The sequence below is a fragment of the Balaenoptera musculus genome, chromosome 1 (assembly GCF_009873245.2).
Source record: "Balaenoptera musculus isolate JJ_BM4_2016_0621 chromosome 1, mBalMus1.pri.v3, whole genome shotgun sequence".
Lineage (NCBI taxonomy): Eukaryota > Metazoa > Chordata > Mammalia > Artiodactyla > Balaenopteridae > Balaenoptera > Balaenoptera musculus.
The window spans coordinates 111,206,441-111,226,787 of record NC_045785.1 but is presented as its reverse complement, the minus strand read 5'-3'; the positions used below and the strand labels follow the sequence as shown (position 1 = coordinate 111,226,787).

General features: G+C 37.9%; 1 protein-coding gene across 1 annotated transcript; it reads left to right on the top strand.

Moving 5' to 3' along the window:
• The first annotated feature begins 807 nt into the window (after positions 1–807).
• Positions 808–1,074, top strand: LOC118894406 (small proline-rich protein 2E-like). Its single transcript, XM_036850665.1, has one exon. It carries the CDS (start codon positions 808–810, stop codon positions 1,072–1,074), a length of 267 nt encoding a protein of 88 aa, XP_036706560.1.
• Positions 1,075–20,347: the final 19,273 nt, after the last annotated feature.

Genomic DNA, 20,347 nt, shown 5'->3' with positions numbered 1-20,347 from the left:
GGGCTGTTCTCCCTGTGTGGGGCTGCCTGGCCCTTATAAAAGGAGTCTCCATCTCAGTGGTGCTATCTTCGTGACACTCAGTGATAGGAGCCTGTGGTGAGTACAAATCTTAGAGGTCTTTTTGGCACTTGAGTGGTAAGATTGAACCTGGAGGTGGAGGTGACTTTATTTTAACCAATTAGTGCTCCGTATGGGGAAAAGAAGAAAATGAGGTATAGGGGTAAATTTTAGCTGGTATTTGGTAGGTGATCCTGAATGTGATGAGAGAAATGGAGTCAGAGATATGATCTTAAACTGAAGGAGAATAAGAGATATGAGATGCTGTGCTGTAGCCCACCCTACATTAGTTCCAAATGCATCCCTCTCAGAGTTCAATCCCATTAAGTGCTGCGTATGGACCTTTGCATTTCTCCTCAAAAGCCCACAGTCACGTCAGTTAGACCAGCAACCAGGGCCTCATGGGATATATAAGTAGAGATTTGTTTTGGGATTGGCTACAATTTTAATATCCGGGTTCTTCTTCTCCAGATAGTGTTTGTATTCACACAACACCTGCATAGGTAATTTTGTCTTTAGAAAGTGGTAGAATGAGAGATTAACCAGAAAACCTGAAGATCTGAGGGCAAGAGGTGCTAAAAAAGAATGGTGAAGAAGTTACACAAAACTATAAAGACTCTATAAGGGATCATAGAAAGTTCTTGGAGACGGCAGGGTTGTGTGCCCAGCTAATTGTTCTACCAGTAGGACTGTCTCTGTTATGAACAGTGTTGTCTGTTTGTATTTCAGATTCCTTGAGACGCAGGAAAGATGTCTTACCAGCAGCATCAGTGCAAGCAGTCCTGCCAGTCACCTCCTGTGTTCATACCTAAGTGCCCTGAGCCTTTCCCACCTAAGTGCCCTGAGCCTTGCCCACCTAAGTGCCCTGAACCTTGCCCACCTCTAAAGTGTCTGGAGCCATGTCCCAGTCCTCCATGCCGACCTGTGCAGTGCCCACCTCCACTGTACCAGCAGAAATGTCCTCCTGTGCATCCATGCCCACCCTGCCAGCAGAAGTGTCCACCCAAGTATAAGTAACAGCACCAGATTTCATCAGGACCATGAAACAACAAGATCTAGGCTTTTCTTAGCCTAGGACTCCATCATCCTTCCTTCAGCCATGGTGATGGACTGCACCTTCCTTAACCTCTCTCCTGGATTGACAGCTGACAGAGAAAAGGCTGGTTCCTGAGGCAGACACCATGTTGTTGGAAGAAGAGCAGCAGGATCATCACCTGATCTTGCTTTGCCATCTGCCTGTCTGTAATCAGGCTGTGATCTCTACCCTGTGAACACTTAGTATGTATATTCTTTTACTTCTCCAATGAAGCACATTTCATGGTTGAGCTCACATTTCTCCTTCCTCTTCTTCTTCTTCTTCTCCTTCTTCTTCTTCTTCTTCTTCTTCTTCTTCTTCTTCTTCTTCTTCTTCTTCTTCTTCTTCTTCTTCTTCTTCTTCTTCTTCTTCTTCTTCTTTCTTCTTCTTCTTCTTCTTCTTCTTCTTCTTCTTCTTCTTCTTCTTCTTCTTCTTCTTCTTCTTCTTCTTCTTCTTCTTCTTCTTCTTCTTCTTCTTCTTCTTCTTCTTCTTCTCCTTCTCCTTCTCCTTCTCCTTCTCCTTCTTCTCCTTCTCCTTCTTCTTCTTCTTCTCCTCTTCTTTTTCTTCTTTTTGTATTTTTGCATTTAGTATTTTAATCTCTTCTGTCAACTACAACTACTCTTCTGAGCATTCTTTTTCATTCCTATTGAATTATTAGAGTTAGACTTATTCCATCACTGTGTTCCGTTTTGCCTGAAATATACCTTTAGGATTGGATACATCAAATAATTATTTTATTGGTTTCAAACTCATTTCTACCTCCTCCTACCTTGTGTGACCCTGAAAAATATTGAACTCTCTCAGTCTCAGTTTTCTTATCTGTACAAAGTATGAAAGAATGTATTCCACTCAGTGGACTAATAGAAATAAATTAATTTATTCACAAATGTTTCCTAATTATCTAACAAGTGCCAGGCAGTCTCTTGTGTGCTAGAGATATGATGATGGTGACCAAAGTCCTTGTCTGCCTAAATTCTTGAGGGAATTTTACACACACACACACACACACACACACACGACAAATAATAGTTAGGCATGATTTAGAAACAATTGTTTAGAAAAGCTCTTCCAAAGTGGCTCTATGGGCAAAGACCTGAATGAACAGAAGAGTAAGCTGTGGGTAGGTGAGCATATCTGGGATGCACTGTACCAGTGAAAGGAGATGGCAGGTGCTAAGGCAGAGCAAAGTAACAGCAGAGGGGACAGTGATCAAGGAGACACTATCCCCAATTGAGGTCTGAGAGGTTGGATCTTGAAGACGTAGTAAAGATTTTGATAATTTATTCACAGTTTGACAGCCATATTATGCAGAGGGTCAAAGGTCTTAAATCTTATAACTATGTAATTTTCAATGATCACATATTATTTCTTTTTATTAAAAGTATATATGGCTTTTCAAAGACATTTTCAAAGAAGGTTAAAAGAACTGAGGAATAAATTAAAACTCTTTTGCAAGATGAAAATTTATTTTGAGAGGGTCACTAGGTGACATGTCAGTCTATTAGTTTCCCATCTTATAGGGAAGTCGACCCCATTAATTTCCATCACCTTATAGGTACCAAAATGCATAGGAAAGTTTACTCTTGTTGTGCAGCCAATGCTAAAGGAATTGATTTTCTTTTTAGGAGGGTTGACTTTACACTCTTGAAAAGGGCTCTGGCCTAATATTATTGTGGATAGATTTCCCTCCCTCTTCTGTCTTTAAGAAAAACAAAAAATAAAAGCCCTTCGTTTTTTGGGGGCACATGATGAACACATTCAGAAAGTTCATAAACTTTAGCTGTATAACTGAGCGTGGATAATTATAAATTGATCACACTTTTATCATTAGTCAAGAAATTCAAAGTCAAGAAAAATAACATTACCAATCCTTCAAAAAGTTTCCTTGTTAAATTACATCCTATACCTTCTCCACTAGAAGTAACAACAATCCTGACTCCTAATAATCACTTTCCTGTTTTTCTTTATGTTTTTAAACCACCAGTATAGAGGCATCTCTAAAAGCTATAGTTGTTTTTCAGTTTTTGAACTTTATATAAATGGAATTATACTGTATGCCATCTTTTTGTCTCTTTCAATTAACACTATGTAGTTTTAGTTTATTCACTGGTGTATTTTAGAATATCATTGTATGGCTATACGACACTTCTTTTCTCTCTTTGTTCTACTCTTGGTTGACCTTTAAGTCATTTCCTATTTGGAGCTATTAGGGCCACTGTGATATTTTCTTCATACCTGCTAGTGCACATGTTCACACATTTCTCTAGGGTATATTCCCAGAAGTATATGCATCTTGTACTTTGATAGATAATGCCAAACTGTTTTCCCAAATACTTGGACCAATTTAAACCCCCTACCAGTGGTGTAGTGTATTTGCTGTTTATGCTATCTCTTTAAATTGGTTGATCATTTCCACACTGTTGAAAGTTTTACACATCTGGTGTACATTGTGAGTAGTGATCTTTCCTTGTGTTTTGAATAAACTGTTTATTAAGTATTAATGACTTTTAGAAGCTTTGAGAATACTTTTATTGGCCATTTGGATGCATCCTTTTTTGTGTGTGTGCAGTGCCTGTTGCCCATGTTTCTATTGAGCTGTCTGACTTTTTATGACTTTCTTTATGAGTTATTTATAAATTTTGGATACTGATTTTTTCAAACATATATTTCATTTTATTAAGTAAATATCTGGCAATATGATAAGGTAAAAATAAATGAATTAGGAGATAGACCCGTGCTCAAAGTTTGATTTCAGCATTTTCTTGCCCTAACACCGAACAAGACCTTTTATATCTTTACATATCAATTTGTTCATTTGCAATGTAACAATGATACTGTATTTTCTCAACTCAAATCTATATATTTCTTTGCATGCTTTTTTCTAAAAATAATTTTTATTGGGGTATAGTTACTTTACAATGTTGTGTTAGTTTCTGCTTTACAGCAAAGCGAATTGGCTATACATATACATATATACCCTCCTTTTTGGATTTCCTTCTCATTTAAGTTACAACAGAGCATTGGGTAGGATTCCCTGTGCTATACAGTAGGTTCTCATTAATTATCTATTTTATACATAGTAGTGTAAATATATAAATCCCAATCTCCCAATTCATCCCACTCCCCTTTACTCCCTTGTTATCCATGCATTTGTTCTCTATTTCTGTGTCACTATTTCTGCTTTGCAAATGGGTTCATCTGGATCATTTTTCTAGATTCCACATGTAAACAATATTATACAATATTTGTCTTTCTCTTTCCGACTTACCTCACTCTGTATGACAATCTCTAGGTCCATCCATGTCACTGCAAATGTCATTATTTTGTTCCTTTTTATGGCTGAGTAATATTCCATTGTATATGTGTACCACCTTTTCTTTATCCATTCCTCTGTTGATGGACATTTAGGTGGTTTTCATGTCCTGGCTATTGTAAATACTGCTGCAATAAACATTGGAGTGCATTTACCTTTTGGTATTATGGTTTTCTCTGGGTATATGCCCAGAAGTGGGATTGCTGGCACATGAAATATGCTCCACATCACTAATTATTAGAGAATTGCAAATCAAAACTACAATGAGTTATCATCTGACACTGGAGAGTATGGTCATCATCAAAAATCTACAAACAATAAATGCTGAAGAGGGTGTGGAGAAAAGGGAACCCGTCTACACTCTTGGTGGGAATGTAAATTGATACAGCCATTATGGATAACAGTATGGAGGTTCCTTAAGAAACTAAAAATAGAACTACCATGTGACCCAACAGTCCCACTCCTGGATACTGATTTTTAATAACAATTTGCCTAACCCACTGTAACTAAGATTTTCTCCTATTTTCCTCCAGGAATTGTAGAGTCTTAGATCTTACATTTTAGTCTGTGATACATTTCAATTGATTTTTGTATGGTGTGAGGTAAAGGTCAAAGTTTCATTAATTTCTGTATCAGTATCCAACTGTATGAGTACCATTTGTTGACAAGATTATTTGTTTTGTCCATTGAATTACCTTGGCTTTTATGTTGAAAATCAATTGACCATATATGTTGTGGGTGTATTTCTGGATTTTCTATTATTGTCTATTGATCTCTTGTCTATTCTTATGCTGATAGCATACTGTCTTAATTAGTGTAGCTCTATAATGCAATCCTAAAATTAATTCTCCAACTTTGATGTTCCTTAGTAAAATCATCTTGGCTGTTCCAAGTAGTATTCATTGCTATGTACATTTTATATTAGCTTGTCAATTTCTTTAAAAATCCCACTGGCAGTTTGATTGGAGTTACATTAAATCTATACATTAATTTGGGAAGAAGTGATAACTCAGCAATACTGAGTCTTTTGATCCATGAATAAGGGATATTTTACCAATTATTTATTTTCTCTCAGCAGCAAGTTTATAGTGCTCAGTGTAAAGGTCTTGCACATCTTTTGTTGAAACTTTCAGTATTTATTTATTTATTGACAAAAACAATGTATTTTATTCTTTTGTTAGATTATAAAATATTTACACTCAAATTCATTCATACATTATAAGTGTTTGAAGTTAGTATAGATGGACTGCATGTGTATTTTCTATTATTATTTAAAATAAAAGAACCTGTAGTCACAACCCTGGCTCCAACCTGCTTTTTTTTCACTGCATTAACTGTCTTTGATTTGAAGCCAATACAACACCTTATAAATTTATGGTCAATAAGACTTCCCAAACACACATTATTAAACTTCTAACAGTAATATATCAATAACATCAATGTTATTTCTCTCTTCATCTCCCCAGAACTCCTGTTGTGAATTTCCAACCAGGGGTCCTGAAATGACCTTAAAATCATCACTCTACAAGTAATTTTGTATTTCTCCTCTCACTAACTCCAAACCTTGATTCTTAAAATTCTGTTAATTAAACTACCATTCTCCAATTCACCCAGCCTAAAAAGTTGTTATTGGCATTGATTAGTCCATAGCTTTTTCTCCTGATAGCTAACTAGCCAATAGATCTTGCTGACTGAGTTGTCCTTCAAAAAACCACTTGGAGTCATCTCATTCTTTCATTTCCTGTGTCACAACCAATATTCATGTCACATTCATCTCTCATTCTGCATACCACACTAAACTCACTGTCCTTTTAAAAAAAATACCCACACACCTCTCTCTCTCTCTCTCTACCTATCTATTTATCTATAAAATAACTAGATTTGAAAGATAATTCTATTAGGGACTTAAGTATCATTTAATAGCTTTAACTTTTGGAAAATTACTTAAATCCATGAAACTCATTTTTCTCAGCAAGTGAAAAAAATCTCTAGCTCAAAAATCTAATATGAAAGGGCTTCCCTGGTGGTGCAGTGGTTGAGAATCTGCCTGCTAATGCAAGGGACACGGGTTCGAGCCCTGGTTTGGGAAGATCCCACGTGCCGCGGAACAGCTGGGCCCGTGAGCCACAATTACTGAGGCTGCGCGTCTGGAGCCTGTGCTCCACAACAAGAGAGGCCGCAATGGTGAGAGGCCCGTGCACCGCGATGAAGAGTGGCCCCTGCTTGCCGCAACTGGAGAGGGCCCTCGCACAGAAACGAAGACCCGACACAGCCATAAATAAATAAATAAACAAATACTTTAAAATAGGAAGACTCAATTTAAAAAAAAAATCTAATATTAAGATTAAATAAAAATTTTTTTAAATAAAATATTTTAAAAAACACATGAGTCTGAAATATCACTATAATGGGAAATATTATTTCTTCACCCTTTTATTTTTTTAGTCTTTCATTTCTTTTTTTTTTAAACATCTTTATTGGAGTATAATTGCTTTACAATGGTGTGTTAGTTTCCTCTTTATAACAAAGTGAATCAGCTACACATATACATATATCCCCATATCTCCTCCCTCTTGTGTCTCCCTCTGACCCTCCCTATCCCACCCCTCTAGGTAGTGACAAAGCACCGAGCTGATCTGCCTGTGCTATGTGGCTGCTTCCCACTAGCTATCTATTTTACATTTGGTAGTATATATAAGTCCATGCCACTCTCTCACTTCGTCCCATCTTACCCTTCCCCCACCCCGTGTCCTCAGTCCATTCTCTACATCTGAGTCTTTACTCCTGTCCTGCCCCTAGGTTCTTCAGAACCATTTTTTTTTTAGATTCCATATATATGTGTTAGTATATGGTATTTATTTTTCTCTTTCTGACTTACTTCACTGTGTATGACAGTCCCTAGGTCCATCCACCCAACTATAGCTGAGTAAAATTCCATTGTATATACGTGCCACATCTTCTTTATCCATTCATCTGTCGATGGACACTTAGGTTGCTTGCATGTCCTGGCTATTGTAAACAGAGCTGCATTGAATATTGTGGTACATGACTCTTTTTGAATTATGGTTTTCTCAGGGTATGCCCAGTAGTGGGATTGCTGGGTCATATGGTAGTTCTATTTTTAGTTTTTTAAGGAACCTCCATACTATTCTCCATAGTGCCTGTATCAATTTACATTCCCACCACGAGTGCAAGAGTGTTCCCTTTTCTCCACACCCTCTCTGCATTTATTGCTTGTAGATTATTTGATGATGGCCATTCTGACTGGTGTGAGGTGATACCTCATTATAGTTTTGACTTGCTTTTCTCTAATGATTAGTGATGTTGAGCATCCTTTCATGTGTTTGTTGGCAATCTGTATATCTTCTTTGGAGAAATGTCTATTTAGGTCCTCTGCTCATTCTTGGATTGGGTTGTTTGTTTTCTTGATATTGAGCTGCATGTAAATTTTGGAAATTAATCTTTTGCCAGGTGCTTCATTGGCAAATATTTTCTCCCATTCTGAGGGTTGTCTTTTCGTCTTGTTTATGGTTTGCTTTGCTGTGCAAAAGATTTTAGGTTTCTTTAGGTCCTATTTATTTTTGTTTTTATTTCCATTTCTCTAGGAAGTGGGTCAAAGAGGATCGTGCTGTGTTTTGTCATAGAGTGTTTTGCCTATGTTTTCTTCTAAGAGATTCATAGTGTCTGACCTTACATTTAGCTGTTTAATCTATTTTGAGTTTATTTTTGTGTATGGAGTTAGGGAGTGTTCTAATTTCATTCTTTTACATGTAGCTGTACAATTTCCCCAGCACCACTTATTGAAGAGGCTGTCTTTTCTCCATTGTATATTCTTGCCTCCTTTATCAAAAATAATAAGTGCGTGGTTTTATCTCTGGGCTTTCTATCCTGTTCCATTGATCTATATTTCTGTTTTTGTGCCTGTACCATAATGTCTTGATTACTGTAGCTTTGTAGTATAGTCGGAAGTCAGGGAGTCTGATTCCTCCAGCTTCGTTTTTCTTCCTCAAGATTGTTTTGGCTATTCTTTTGTGTTTCCATACAAACTGTGAATTTTTTTGTTCTAGTTCTGTGAAAAATGCCATTGGTTGTTTGATAGGGATTTCTTTGAATCTGTAGATTGCTTTGGGTAGTATAGTCATTTTCATAATGTTAATGTTCTTCTAATCCAAGAACATGGTATATCTCTCCATCTGTTTGTATCATCTTTAATTTCTTTCATCAGTGTCTTATAATTTTTGGCATACAGGTCTTTTGTCTCCTTAGGTAGGTTTATTCCTAGGTATTTTACTCTTTTTATTGCAATGGTAAATCGGAGTGTTTCTTTAATTGTCTTTCAGAATATTCATCATTCGTATATAGGAATGCAAGAGATTACTGTGCATTAATTTTGCATCCTGCTACTTTACCAAATTCATTGATAAGCTCTAGTAGTTTTCTGGTAGCATCTTTAGGATTCTCTATGTATAGTATCATGTCATGTGCATCAGTGACAGCTTTAATTCTTCTTTTCTGATTTGTAATCCTTTTATTTCTTCTTCTCTGATTGCTGTGGCTAAAATTTCCAAAACTATGTTGAACAATAGTGGTGAGAGTGGACAACGTTGTCTTGTTCCTGATCTTAGTGGAAATGGTTTCAGTTTTCACCATTGAGAACGATGTTAGCTGTGAGTTTGTCATATGTGGCCTTTATTATCTTGAGGTAAGTTCCCTATATTCCTATTTTCTGGAGGGTTTTTGTCATAAATAGCTGTTGAATTTTGTTGAAAGCTTTTTCGGCATCTATTGAGATGATCATATGTTTTTTCTCCTTCAACTTGTTAATATGTTGTATCACATTGATGGATTTGCGTATATTGAAGAATCCTTGCATTGCTGACATAAAACCCACTTCAACATGGTGTATGATCCTTTTAATGTGCTGTTGGATTCTGTTTGTTAGTATTTTGTTGAGGATTTTGGCATCTATGTTCATCAGTGATATTGGCCTACATTTCTCTTTCTTTGTGACATCTTCATCAAGTTTTGGTATCAGGGTGATTGTGGCCTTGTAGAATGAGTTTGGGAGTGTTCCTCCCTCTGCTATATTTTGGAAGAGCTTGAGAAGGATAAGTGTTAGCTCTTCTCTAAATGTTTGATAGAATTCGCCTGTGAAGCCATCTGGTCCTGGGCTTTTCTTTGTTGGAAGATTTTTAATCACAGTCTCAATTTCAGTGCTTGTATTTGGTCTGTTTATAATTTCTATTTCTTCCTGGTTCAGCCTCAGAAGGTTGTGCTTTTCTAAGAATTTATCCATTTCTTCCAGGGTTTCCATTTTATTGACATAGAGTTGCTTGTAGTAATCTCTCATGATCCTTTGTATTTCTGCAGTGCAGGTGTTACTTCTCCTTTTTCATTTCTAATTCTGTTGATTTGAGTCTTCTCCCTATTTTTCTTTATGAGTTTGTCTAATGGTTTGTCAATTGTATTTTTCTTCTCAAAGAACTAGCTTTTAGTTTTATTGATGTTTGCTATCATTTTCTTCATTTATTTTTCATTTCTTTCTGCTCAGATCTTTATGATTTCTTTCCTTCTGCTGACTTTGGGTTTTTTTTTTGTTCTTCTTTCTCTAATTGCTTCAGGTGTACGTTTAGGTTGTTTATTTGAGATGTTTCTTGTTTATTGAGGTACGATTGTATTGCTATAAACTTCCCTCTTAGAACTGCTTTTGCTGCATCCCATAGGTTTTGGGTTGTCATGTTTTCATTGTCATTTGTTTCTAGGTATTTTTTGATTTCCTCTTTGATTTCTTCAGCAATCTCTTGGTTAAGTAGTGTATTGTTTAGCCTCCACATGTTTGTATTTTTTTTTTACAGATTTCTTCCTGTAATTGATATCTAATCTCATCGCGTTGTGGTCAGAAAAGATACTTGATATGATTTCAATTTTCTTAAATTTACCAAGACTTGCTTTGTTACCCACGATATGATCTATCCTGGAGAATTTCCATGAGCACTAGAGAATAAAGTGTATTCTGTTTTTCTTGAATGGAATATCCTATAAACATCAATTAAGTCCATCTTGTTTAATGTATCATTTAAAGTTTGAGTTTCCTTATTTTTTTCATTTTGGATGATCTGTTCTTTGGTGAAAGTGGGGGTTAATGTCCCCTACTCTTATTGTGTTTGTGTTGATTTCCCCTTTTATGGATGTTAGCATTTGCCTTATGTACTGAGGTGCTCCTTTGTTGGGTGCATAATTATTTACAATTGTTATGTCTTCTTCTTGGTTTGATCCCTTTATCATTATGTAGTGTCTTTCTTTGTCTCTTGTAATAGTCTTTATTTTAAGGTCTGTTTTGTCTGATATGAAAATTGCTACTCCAGCTTTCTTTTGATTTCCATTTGCATGGAATATCTTTTCCATCCCCTCACTTTCAGTCTGTATGTGTCCTTAGGTCTGAAGTGGGTCTCTTATAGACAGCAAATATATGTTTCTTTTTTTTTTTTGTATCCATTCAGCCATTCTATGTCTTTTGGTTGGAGCATTTAATCCATTTTTCCTTTATGGTAATTATCGATATGTATGTTTCTATTACCATTTTCTTAATTGTTTTGTGTTTGTTATTGTAGGTCTTTTCCTTCTCTTGTGTTTCCTGCCTAGAGAAGTTCCTTAGCATTTGTTGTAAAGCTGGTTTGGTGGTGCTGAATTCTCTTAGCTTTTGCTTTTCTGTAAAGGTTTTAATTTCTCCATTGAATCTGAATGAGATCCTTGCTGGGTAGAGTAATCTTGGTTGTAGATTTTCTCTTCCATCACTTTAAATATGTTTTACCACTCCCTTCTGGCTTGTAGCATTTCTGCTGAAAGGTCAGCTGTTAACCTTATGGGGATTCTGTCGTATGTTATTTGTTGTTTTTCCCTTGCTGCTTTTAATATTTTTTCTTTGTATTTAATTTTTGATAGTTTGATTAATATGTGTCTTGGTGTGTTTCTCCTTGGATTTTTCTTTATGGGACTCTCAGCACTTCCTGAACTTGATTGACTATTTCCTTTCCCATATTAGGGACGTTTTCAACTGTAATCTCTTCTAATATTTTCTCAGTCTGTTTCTTTTTCTCTTCTTCTTTTGGGACCCCTATAATCTGAATGTTGGTGCATTTAATGTTGTCCCAGAAGTCTCTAAGACTGTCCTCAATTCTTTTCATTCTTTCTTTTTTATTCTGCTCTGCAGTAATTATTTCCACTATTTTCTCTTCCAGATCACTTGTCCATTCTTCTGCCTTAGTTATTGTGCTATTGACTCCTTCTAGAGAATTTAAAATTTCATTTATTGTGTTGTTCATCATTGTTTGTTTGCCCTTTAGTTCTTCTACATCCTTGTTAACCGTTTCTTGTATTTTCCCCATTGTATTTCCAAGATTTTATATCATCTTTCGTATCATTACTCTGAATTCTTTGTCAGGTAGACTGCCTATTTCCTCTTCATTTGTTTGGTCTGGTGGGTTTTTACCTTGCTCCTTTTTCTCCTGTGTGTTTCTCTGTCTTCTCATTTTGCTTAACTTACTGTGTTTGGGGTCTTGCTTTTACAGGCGGCAGGTTCATAGTTCCCATTGTTTTTAGTGTCTGCCCCCAGTGGGTAATGTTGGTTCAGTGTGTTGTGTAGGCTTCCTTGTGGAAGGGATTAGTGCCTGTGTTCTGGTGGATGAGGCTGGATCTTGTCTTTCTGGTGGGCAGGACCACATTCGGTGGTGTGTTTTGTGGTGTCTGTGAACTTATTATGATTTATGGTAGCCTCTCTGCTACAGGTGAGGTTGTGTTCCTGTGTTGCTATTTGCTTGGTATAGGGTGTCCAGCACTGTAGCTTGCTGGTTGTTGAGTGGAGCTGGGTCTTAGCTTTGAGATGGAGATCTCTTGGAGAGCTTTTGTTGTTTGATAGTACATGGAGCCCGGAGGTGTCTTGTGGACCAATGTCCTGAACTCGGCTCTCCCACCTCAGAGACACAGTTCTGACACCTCACCAGAGCACCAAGGCCCTCTCAGCCACACCGCTCAGAAGAAAAGGGAGGAAAAAAGAAAGAAAGAAAGAAAGAAAGAAAGAAAGAAAGAAAGAAAAAAATAAAATAAAAAGAAATAAATTTTTAAAAATAAAAAATAAAAGAAATTATTAAAAATAAAGATAAAAAGAAAAAAGAAAGAAAGAAGAGAGCAACCAAACCAAAATACAAATCCACCAGTGATAACAAGTGCTAAAAACTATACTAAAAAAAAGACAAACATACAAAAAAAAAAAAGTCCCGACAGAACCCTAGGATAAATACTGAAAGCAAAGCTATACAGACAAAATCACACAAAGAAGCATACTCATATACACTCACAAAAAAAGAAGAAGGAAAAAAAATATGTATGTATATAAAAAAATTTTGAGAGCAACCAAATCAAAAGAAAAATCTACCAATGTTAATAAACTCTAAATACTAAACTAAGATAAACATAAAGTCAGAAGCTAGTCAGTGGCATACAGCAAACCCAAGTCTACAGTTGCTCCCTCAGTCCACCGTCTCAATTTTGAGATGATTCATTGTCTGTTCCAGTATTCCAGAGATGCAGGGTACATGAAGTTGATTGTGGAGATTTAATTCGCTGCTCCTGAGGCTGCTGGAAGAAATTTCCCTTTCTCTTCTTAGTTCACACAGTTCCTGGGGTTCAGCTTTGGATTGGCCCCATCTCTCCCTATAGGTCACCTGAGGAAGTCTGTTCCCGCCCTGACAGGATGGGGTTAAAGGAGCAGCTGATTACAGAGCTCTGGCTCACTCAGGCCGTGGGGAGTGAGGGATATGGGATTCAGGGGGAGCCTGTGGTGGCAGAGGCTGGTGTAACATTGTAACAGCGTTGAGGCATGCTGTGTGTTCTCCCTGGGAAGTTGTCTCTGGATTATGGGACCCTGGCAGTGACAGGCTGCACATGCTCCCGGGAGAGGTGGTGTGGATGGTTACCTGTGCTTGCACTCAGGCTTCTTGGTGGCTGCAACAGCAGCCTTAGCATTTCATGCCCATCTCTGGTGTCCATGTTGACAGCCTTGGCTTGGCTTGTGCCCATCTCTGGAGCTCGCCCAGGTGGTGCTCTGAATCCCCTCTCCTCACACACCCTGAAACAATGGTCTCTTGCCTCTCAGACAGTTTCAGACTTTCCCCCAGACTCCCTCCCGGCCCACTGTGGCACACTAGCCCACTTCAGGCTGTGTTCATTCAGGCAACCTCAGTCCTATCCCTGGGATCTGACCTTCGAAGCCAGAGCCTCAGCTCCCAGCCCCCACCCGTCTTGGCCGGTGAGCAGACAAGCGTCTCAAGCTGGTGAGTGCTGGTTGGTAGCGATCCTCCATGCAAGAACCTCTCTGCCTTGCCCTCTGTAGCCCCACTGCTGTGCTCTCCTCGGTGGCTCTGAAGCCACCCCCTGTCTCCATCAGTGAAGGGGCTTCCTAGGGTGTGGAAACTTCCTCCTTCACAGCTCCCTCCCCGAGGTGCAGGTCCCATCCCTATTCTTTTGTCTCTGTTTTTTCTTTTTTCTTTTGCCCTACCCAGTTTCGTGGGGGAGTTTCTTGCCTTTTGGGAAGTCACAGATCCCCTGCCAGCATTCAGTAGGTGTTTTGTAGGAGTTGTTCCACATATAGATGTACCTCTGATGTATTTGTTGGGAGGAAGGTGATCTCCACGTCTAACTCCTCCGTCATCTTGAAGGTCTCCCCCAGTATTTATTTTTGATTCTATTATAAACAGCATTTTAAAATTTTATTGTCTAATTGTCCATTGGTATATGTGACTTCTTTTACCTTTTCCATTGCTGTGACCCTGCTTGAAAGTACTTGAATATCTGATTATTTCAATTGTCTCCTTATCATCTTCCTGCTTTCATTCTTGCTCCAACAACAAGTGCTCACCACTATAGTCAATTTCTCAAAGATTATGTCATTCCTCTGGGTCAAACCCCTCACATAAATCAGAGTAACAGTCAAGAGTCTACAGTGATCTACAAAGCCCAACATGAACTGAAACCCACTACTGAAACCTACCTTATTTCTTTTTATTCTTCTCCCACCTCTCAGAAAATCTTAAGTGGGATTGAGAAATTTGATAGATGTCCAATAGGTAGTTTGGAAATGTGTCCCATGCTCTTGGATTGGAAGAATTAATATTGTTAAAATGGCCATACTACCCAAAGTAATCTACAGATTTAATGATATCCCTATTAAATTATGCATTGCAGTTTTCACAGTACGAGAACAAATAATCCTGAAATTTATGTGGAACCGCAAAAGACCCAGAATTCCTAAAGCAATCATGACGAAAAAGAACAAAGCTGTAGGCATAACCTTCCCAGACTTCAGACAATACTACAAAGCTACAATATTCAAAACAGCTGGGTATTGGCACAAAAACAGACATATAAATCAATGGAACAGAATAAAGAGCCCAGAAATAAACCCACACACCTACAGTCAAATAATCATTGACAAGGGAGGCAAGACTATACAATGGAGAAAAGGCAGTCTCTTCAGCAAGTGGTGTCAGGAAAGCTAGACAACCTCATGTAAAGCAATGAAGTCAGAATACACCCTCACACCACACACAAAAATAAACTCAAAATGGCTTAAAGACTTAAATATAAGACACGACACCATAAAACTCCTAGAAGAGAACATAGGCAAGACATTCTCTGATACAAATTGTAGCAATATTTTCCTAGGTAAGTCTCCCAAGGCAATAGAAATAAAAACAAAAATAAACAAATGAGACTTAATCAAACTTAAAAGCTTTTGCACAGCAAAGGAAACCATATGCAAAATGAAAAGAAAACCTATGGACTGGGAGAAAATATTTGCAAAAGATGAGACCAACAAGGGGTTAATTTACAAAATATACAAGCAGCTCATATAACTCAATATTGAGAAAGCAAACAACCCAATCAAAAAATGGGCTGAAGACCTAAGTAGACATGTCTCCAAAGATATACAGATGACCAACAGGCACATGAAAAGATGCTCAATGTCGCTAATTATTAGAGACATGCAAATCATAACTACAATGAGGTATCACCTCACACAGGTCAGAATGGCCATCATCAAAAAGTCTACAAATAATAAATGTTGGAGAGGATGTGGGGAAAAAGGGAACCCTCCTAGACTTTTGGTGGGAATGTAAATTGTTCCAGCCACTAAAGAGAACAGTATGGAGGTCACTTAGAAAACTAAAAATAGAGTTACCATTTGATCCAGCAATCCCATTCCTGGGCATATATTTGGTGAAAACTCTAATTCAAAAAGATGCATGCATCCCAGTGTTTACAGCAGCACTATTTACAATAGCCAAAACATGGAAACAACCTAAGTGTTCATCCACAGATGAATGGATAAAGATGTGAGATATATATATATATATCTATTAAGCTGTAGAAAGAAAGAAAGAATGCCATTTTCAGCAACTTGGATGGGCCTAGAGATTATCATACTGAGTGAAGCAAGCCAGACAGAGAAAGACAAACACATGTAATATCACTTATGTGTGGAATCTAAAAGGTAATATAAATGAACTTATTTACAGAACAGAAACAGACTCACAGACATTACAAACAAACTTATGGTTACCAAATGGAAAAGAGAGGGGGGGATAAATTAGGAGTATGGGCTTAACATATACACACCACTATATATAAAACAGATAAACAACAAGGATTTACTGTAAAGCATAGATAACTAACCATATTCAATAACTTGTAATAACTTATAATGAGAAAGAATCAGAAAAAGATATATGTATAATTGAATCACTTTGCTGTACACCTGAAAGTAATACAATACTGTAAATCAACTACACTTCAATTTAAAAAGCGCTAAATACAAAATCAGGAAACAAAACAAATCATCTTCCTATATGTTAGAAAAAACACAGAGAAAATAAAATTCTAATTATAATATAACAATATGTGAAGGACATTGAAAAAATATAACAAAATTTGTGCAAGGTTTCCATGGTGAGAAAAGAGTGACAAACATGTAAATGAATTAAAGTTCCCACTGTTGCAAACGTGTCAGTTTTCTCCCAAATTGATCTGTGGAGTCAAACCAAACCCCACTCAAAAACCTAGCTAAACAAATTGATTGTTAAATGTGTACGGAAATGGGAACATGTCCACTTTCAGTCAAAAACTTTCTTAAATTCCATATATTCTTATTCTGTGTTCTATTTCTAGTGCACACAGATCCACAATTAGATCAGTCTGCACTGGCTGGTCAGGGCTCTGTCCATTCCAAAGACTTATTGCAGACTAATTTGACCTCATAAAGTGCCTCTTTAAGTGTGGGATACAAGCTGTAAGAAAATAAAAAGGCTGATAAGTGCAAATTCCAAGTTGGCGCCTGGGGAGAAATTAGTTGGAACCCATTATTGTGCAATAGTTGCATCCGCACACTTAGTTGGAGGGGTCGGCAGGAGTTGTGAGATGAAAGCAGGAAAATCACACCCTCCAGAATGAAAGCAGAGGGCAGAGGTCTTCTAGTGGTCATCCCAGGAAAGACTGTCACTCTAATAACCAGTGTTGTGGTCTGTTTCTCTCACTAGCCTATTGGTGAGTGAAAAAGCAGGGATTTAAGCTTGTCAACTAGTCAATAAATGAATGTTTGTGACTTTGGCTCATACTTTCTTTATCCATACAGAGATGAGAAACAGCTACACCTTTTAAAAAGAAAGGGCTTTAGCCTTTGTTCTGGCAGCAAAGTGTAAGAATGCTGAAGGGACAGAATCTCACTCTGCAATAAGTCTTGAGAAGAGAAACCCCTAAGGTTTAGGTGGAAATGGGAATTTAAGGGGAAGGAAACATAAACTAAATAGAAGGGTCTGTGGGAAGAAGAAAATGTGTAGGGGGCCTGGAGACTTGAGCGGGGTCAATAAAAACTGCTGTGCAGTCTCCCCTGAACTTCATTTCCGCTGCTCAGAGGATGACCCTGGGCATGGCTGGCCAAGGATACTCAATTCTTGGCAATAGAACTAGGACCAGAACTAAGAGCTCTGGAGGACCTGCCTGGTATTTTCTGTTTTATCCACTACAATATTTTATGGAGGAAATGGACATTGCCACAGATGACATTTAGTCCCCTCAAATTATGTGATCACTAGAAACACTGTTGACAATTGTGATCATTAATAATAATTATGAAAAAATAATAATTCATAGTTAAGAAGTTCTTAAGTGAATGGTAGTTAATAATAATGCAAAATTTTTCATAACCTAGTGAATAATATACAGCAATTATCAAAGGTTTCTGTGTTAACCAAAATGCATTTAAAAATAATCCATTGGTTAGTTAATAAAAATACATGAATATAATTGTTCTTTGGAATAACTAAATGATGAGATTAACAGACTGAATTTTTTGAAGATACCATGAGATGAGGTGAGAAGTAATAAATGACCTCTTTTTGCCCTTCAAAGTTTGGAGAAATGGAAATAAGTCAGCTGGTAGAAGTCCTATGAAGAGTTAGTACTGTACCATGTTTGGGGTGAAATAAGCTGAAAATCTGCTACATGATGCCAGCCAAAGACTAAGCCCCTCACAGACCTAATTCATGGAAGAATGTCTTGAGTTTTCAGCAGATCCCGGGTGAGGTACAGATGGTACAGTTTTTATGAAAGAGACAAGGGTCCTGGTGGTCAATGTTGCCAGGGTGTTCTTATGACCATTATTGTGCAGCAGGCTAAGCAGAAGAAATTCAGTCTCATCTAAATCCATTTGTGATCATTAAAGAAATCTTGAAACCAGCAGACCTTAGACCAAAGCTAAGTGGGTTACAAGGGGGAGCAGTGTTGAGGGGGCAGCCAGGTAGACAGGCTTCATGAGCTTTAGCATCTCTCTTTCCAGATGCAGAGCTGAGTGGAAGGTATCAAAAGATGAACCGGGATGGATCCAAAATCTCTCAAGTGTCCAGTTGGTGGCAAATTAGAGAACTCTCCAAATTTTTCAGCTGCTACAAATGGTTGTTCCTTCCAGATACAGAGGTTCTCAGGTGAGTCACTGAATACTTGTCCTAATGATAAGGGTCCTAAGGTTGAACATTCTTAGAATTCAGGGAATATGTCAAGCCAGTTTGGAATTTCAGATGGATTGCATTTTGGTTGTGAAATAGTTGGACCAACCCCGTTTTGGGCTCTTCTGCTTCTCCCTGCTGGGGCAGCTGGCTCTGTAATGGGGCTCTCTGCTGTGTCGCTGCCATCGACCTGACCTTGACTGCAGACATACTTTGGAGACTTGGTGAGTGTGATTTCTTTGTGCCTTCTAGGGGGTATGGATCTCAGAGGTGTTGGGATTTAATTGGGTTGTAGCAAGTATGATTCAATAGAATATGAGGACTGGGAAATTTTGTTGGATTATTATTATTATTATCATCAGCTGCACCGCATGGTGTGTGGGATCTTAGTTCCCCAACCAGGGATCGAACCCGGGTCCCCTGCAGTGGAAGCGTGGAGTCTTAACCACTGGAAAGTGCAGTGGTTAACGCTAGGAAAGTCCCTGTTGGATTATTTTGACTTGATTTTGATGAATTGTTTTGAAGTCTGAATGAGAAAATAGAATTGTAACTTAAAATTAAAGGAGAGTGAGAAACACGAAATTCTCCCTTGTCCAACAATTCTTTAAAAAAATCTCTTGTTGTGGTTTTAATAGCATGTGTCTTAGAAGAGGAGCCCCTTTCAGGTGGAATCTTACTACTGACAATTGACCCTGAAGAGTATTTTTTCTGTGCCTAAATCAACCTAATGAAACCTTCACTACTGACATCATGAGACATAATTATGATAGGTGTTTTCTGTAGGATTGGACAGAAATTGAGAAATTTTTACTACATTCCTTATAATGTTGTTTGCATTTAAAACATTTCTTATTTATTCAGATCATGGAAATCTCTTGATACATGGCAAAAGAAAAAGAAGGGTCTTGCCAGAATCTTCCATTTTGTTGATGAGAATTATAAACAGGGAGGCAAGAAAACATACACATAAATACAAGAGTGGGGTATTAAAAGATCAAAGTAGATTATTGGAGATAGGAGAGATAAAGGTATGGTTCTTTCTGATTCCCCAAGACACAGGAATGATGTCCTACCAGTGACAGGAGCAGCGCAAACTGTCCTGCCTACCGCCTCCTGTGTGTCCACCTGTCTCTTGAGCCACACTCACCTCCAAAGTGTCTGGAGCCATGTCTACCTTCTCAGTGCCCACCACAACTGTGCCAGAAGAAGTGCCCACCTGTGCAGTCATTCCAGCCCTGCAAGCAGAAATGAACACCCTCAAGCAAGTAGCAACCTCAAAAGCCTTCAGGATCATGAAATGTCATGAAAAATGATTCTGTCCCAGGACTCATCACCTCTCTTTGAACCCTTTCACAATGACATCTTCACTAACTCATGGCCTTTATCTGCTTGGAATGTTATTAGAGAGAGAAGTCTTTCATTTTGCAGTCAGCATACTGTTACTTGGCAGGGAGGGAACAGCTGACAAGTACCACCTTGGTGATTAGAGCTTCTCAGAGTCTCTGAAGAAAGAGCAGTAAGATCAAGTGCATCTTGCACCTAGAGTGTTGGCTGGCCTATGGTGTTTCTGTGTATCTGTGACCTGGGCAGCAATTCCATTACCTGAGCTCTTGGACTTCCCTTCAGCTTCCTAAGTAAAGCACGTGTTCCATGATGAAACCCAAATATACATTCTTCATTTTAACCTACCTTTTTTAGCCTTGGTAGTTCTGAATTCTTGTGTCCCTCTTTTTTCCCTTTATCTTTTCCTTTATTTCCTCATCCTTCTCCACTTCTTTCTCCTTCTCCCTCTACCCCCATTGTTTGATTACTTGATTCACAAATAATACAGCAGGGATCTTTGAATTG

Excerpts from the sequence above, each read along its gene's own strand:
- LOC118894406 (XM_036850665.1), top strand. The coding sequence starts at position 808 with ATGTCTTACCAGCAGCATCAGTGCAAGCAGTCCTGCCAGTCACCTCCT.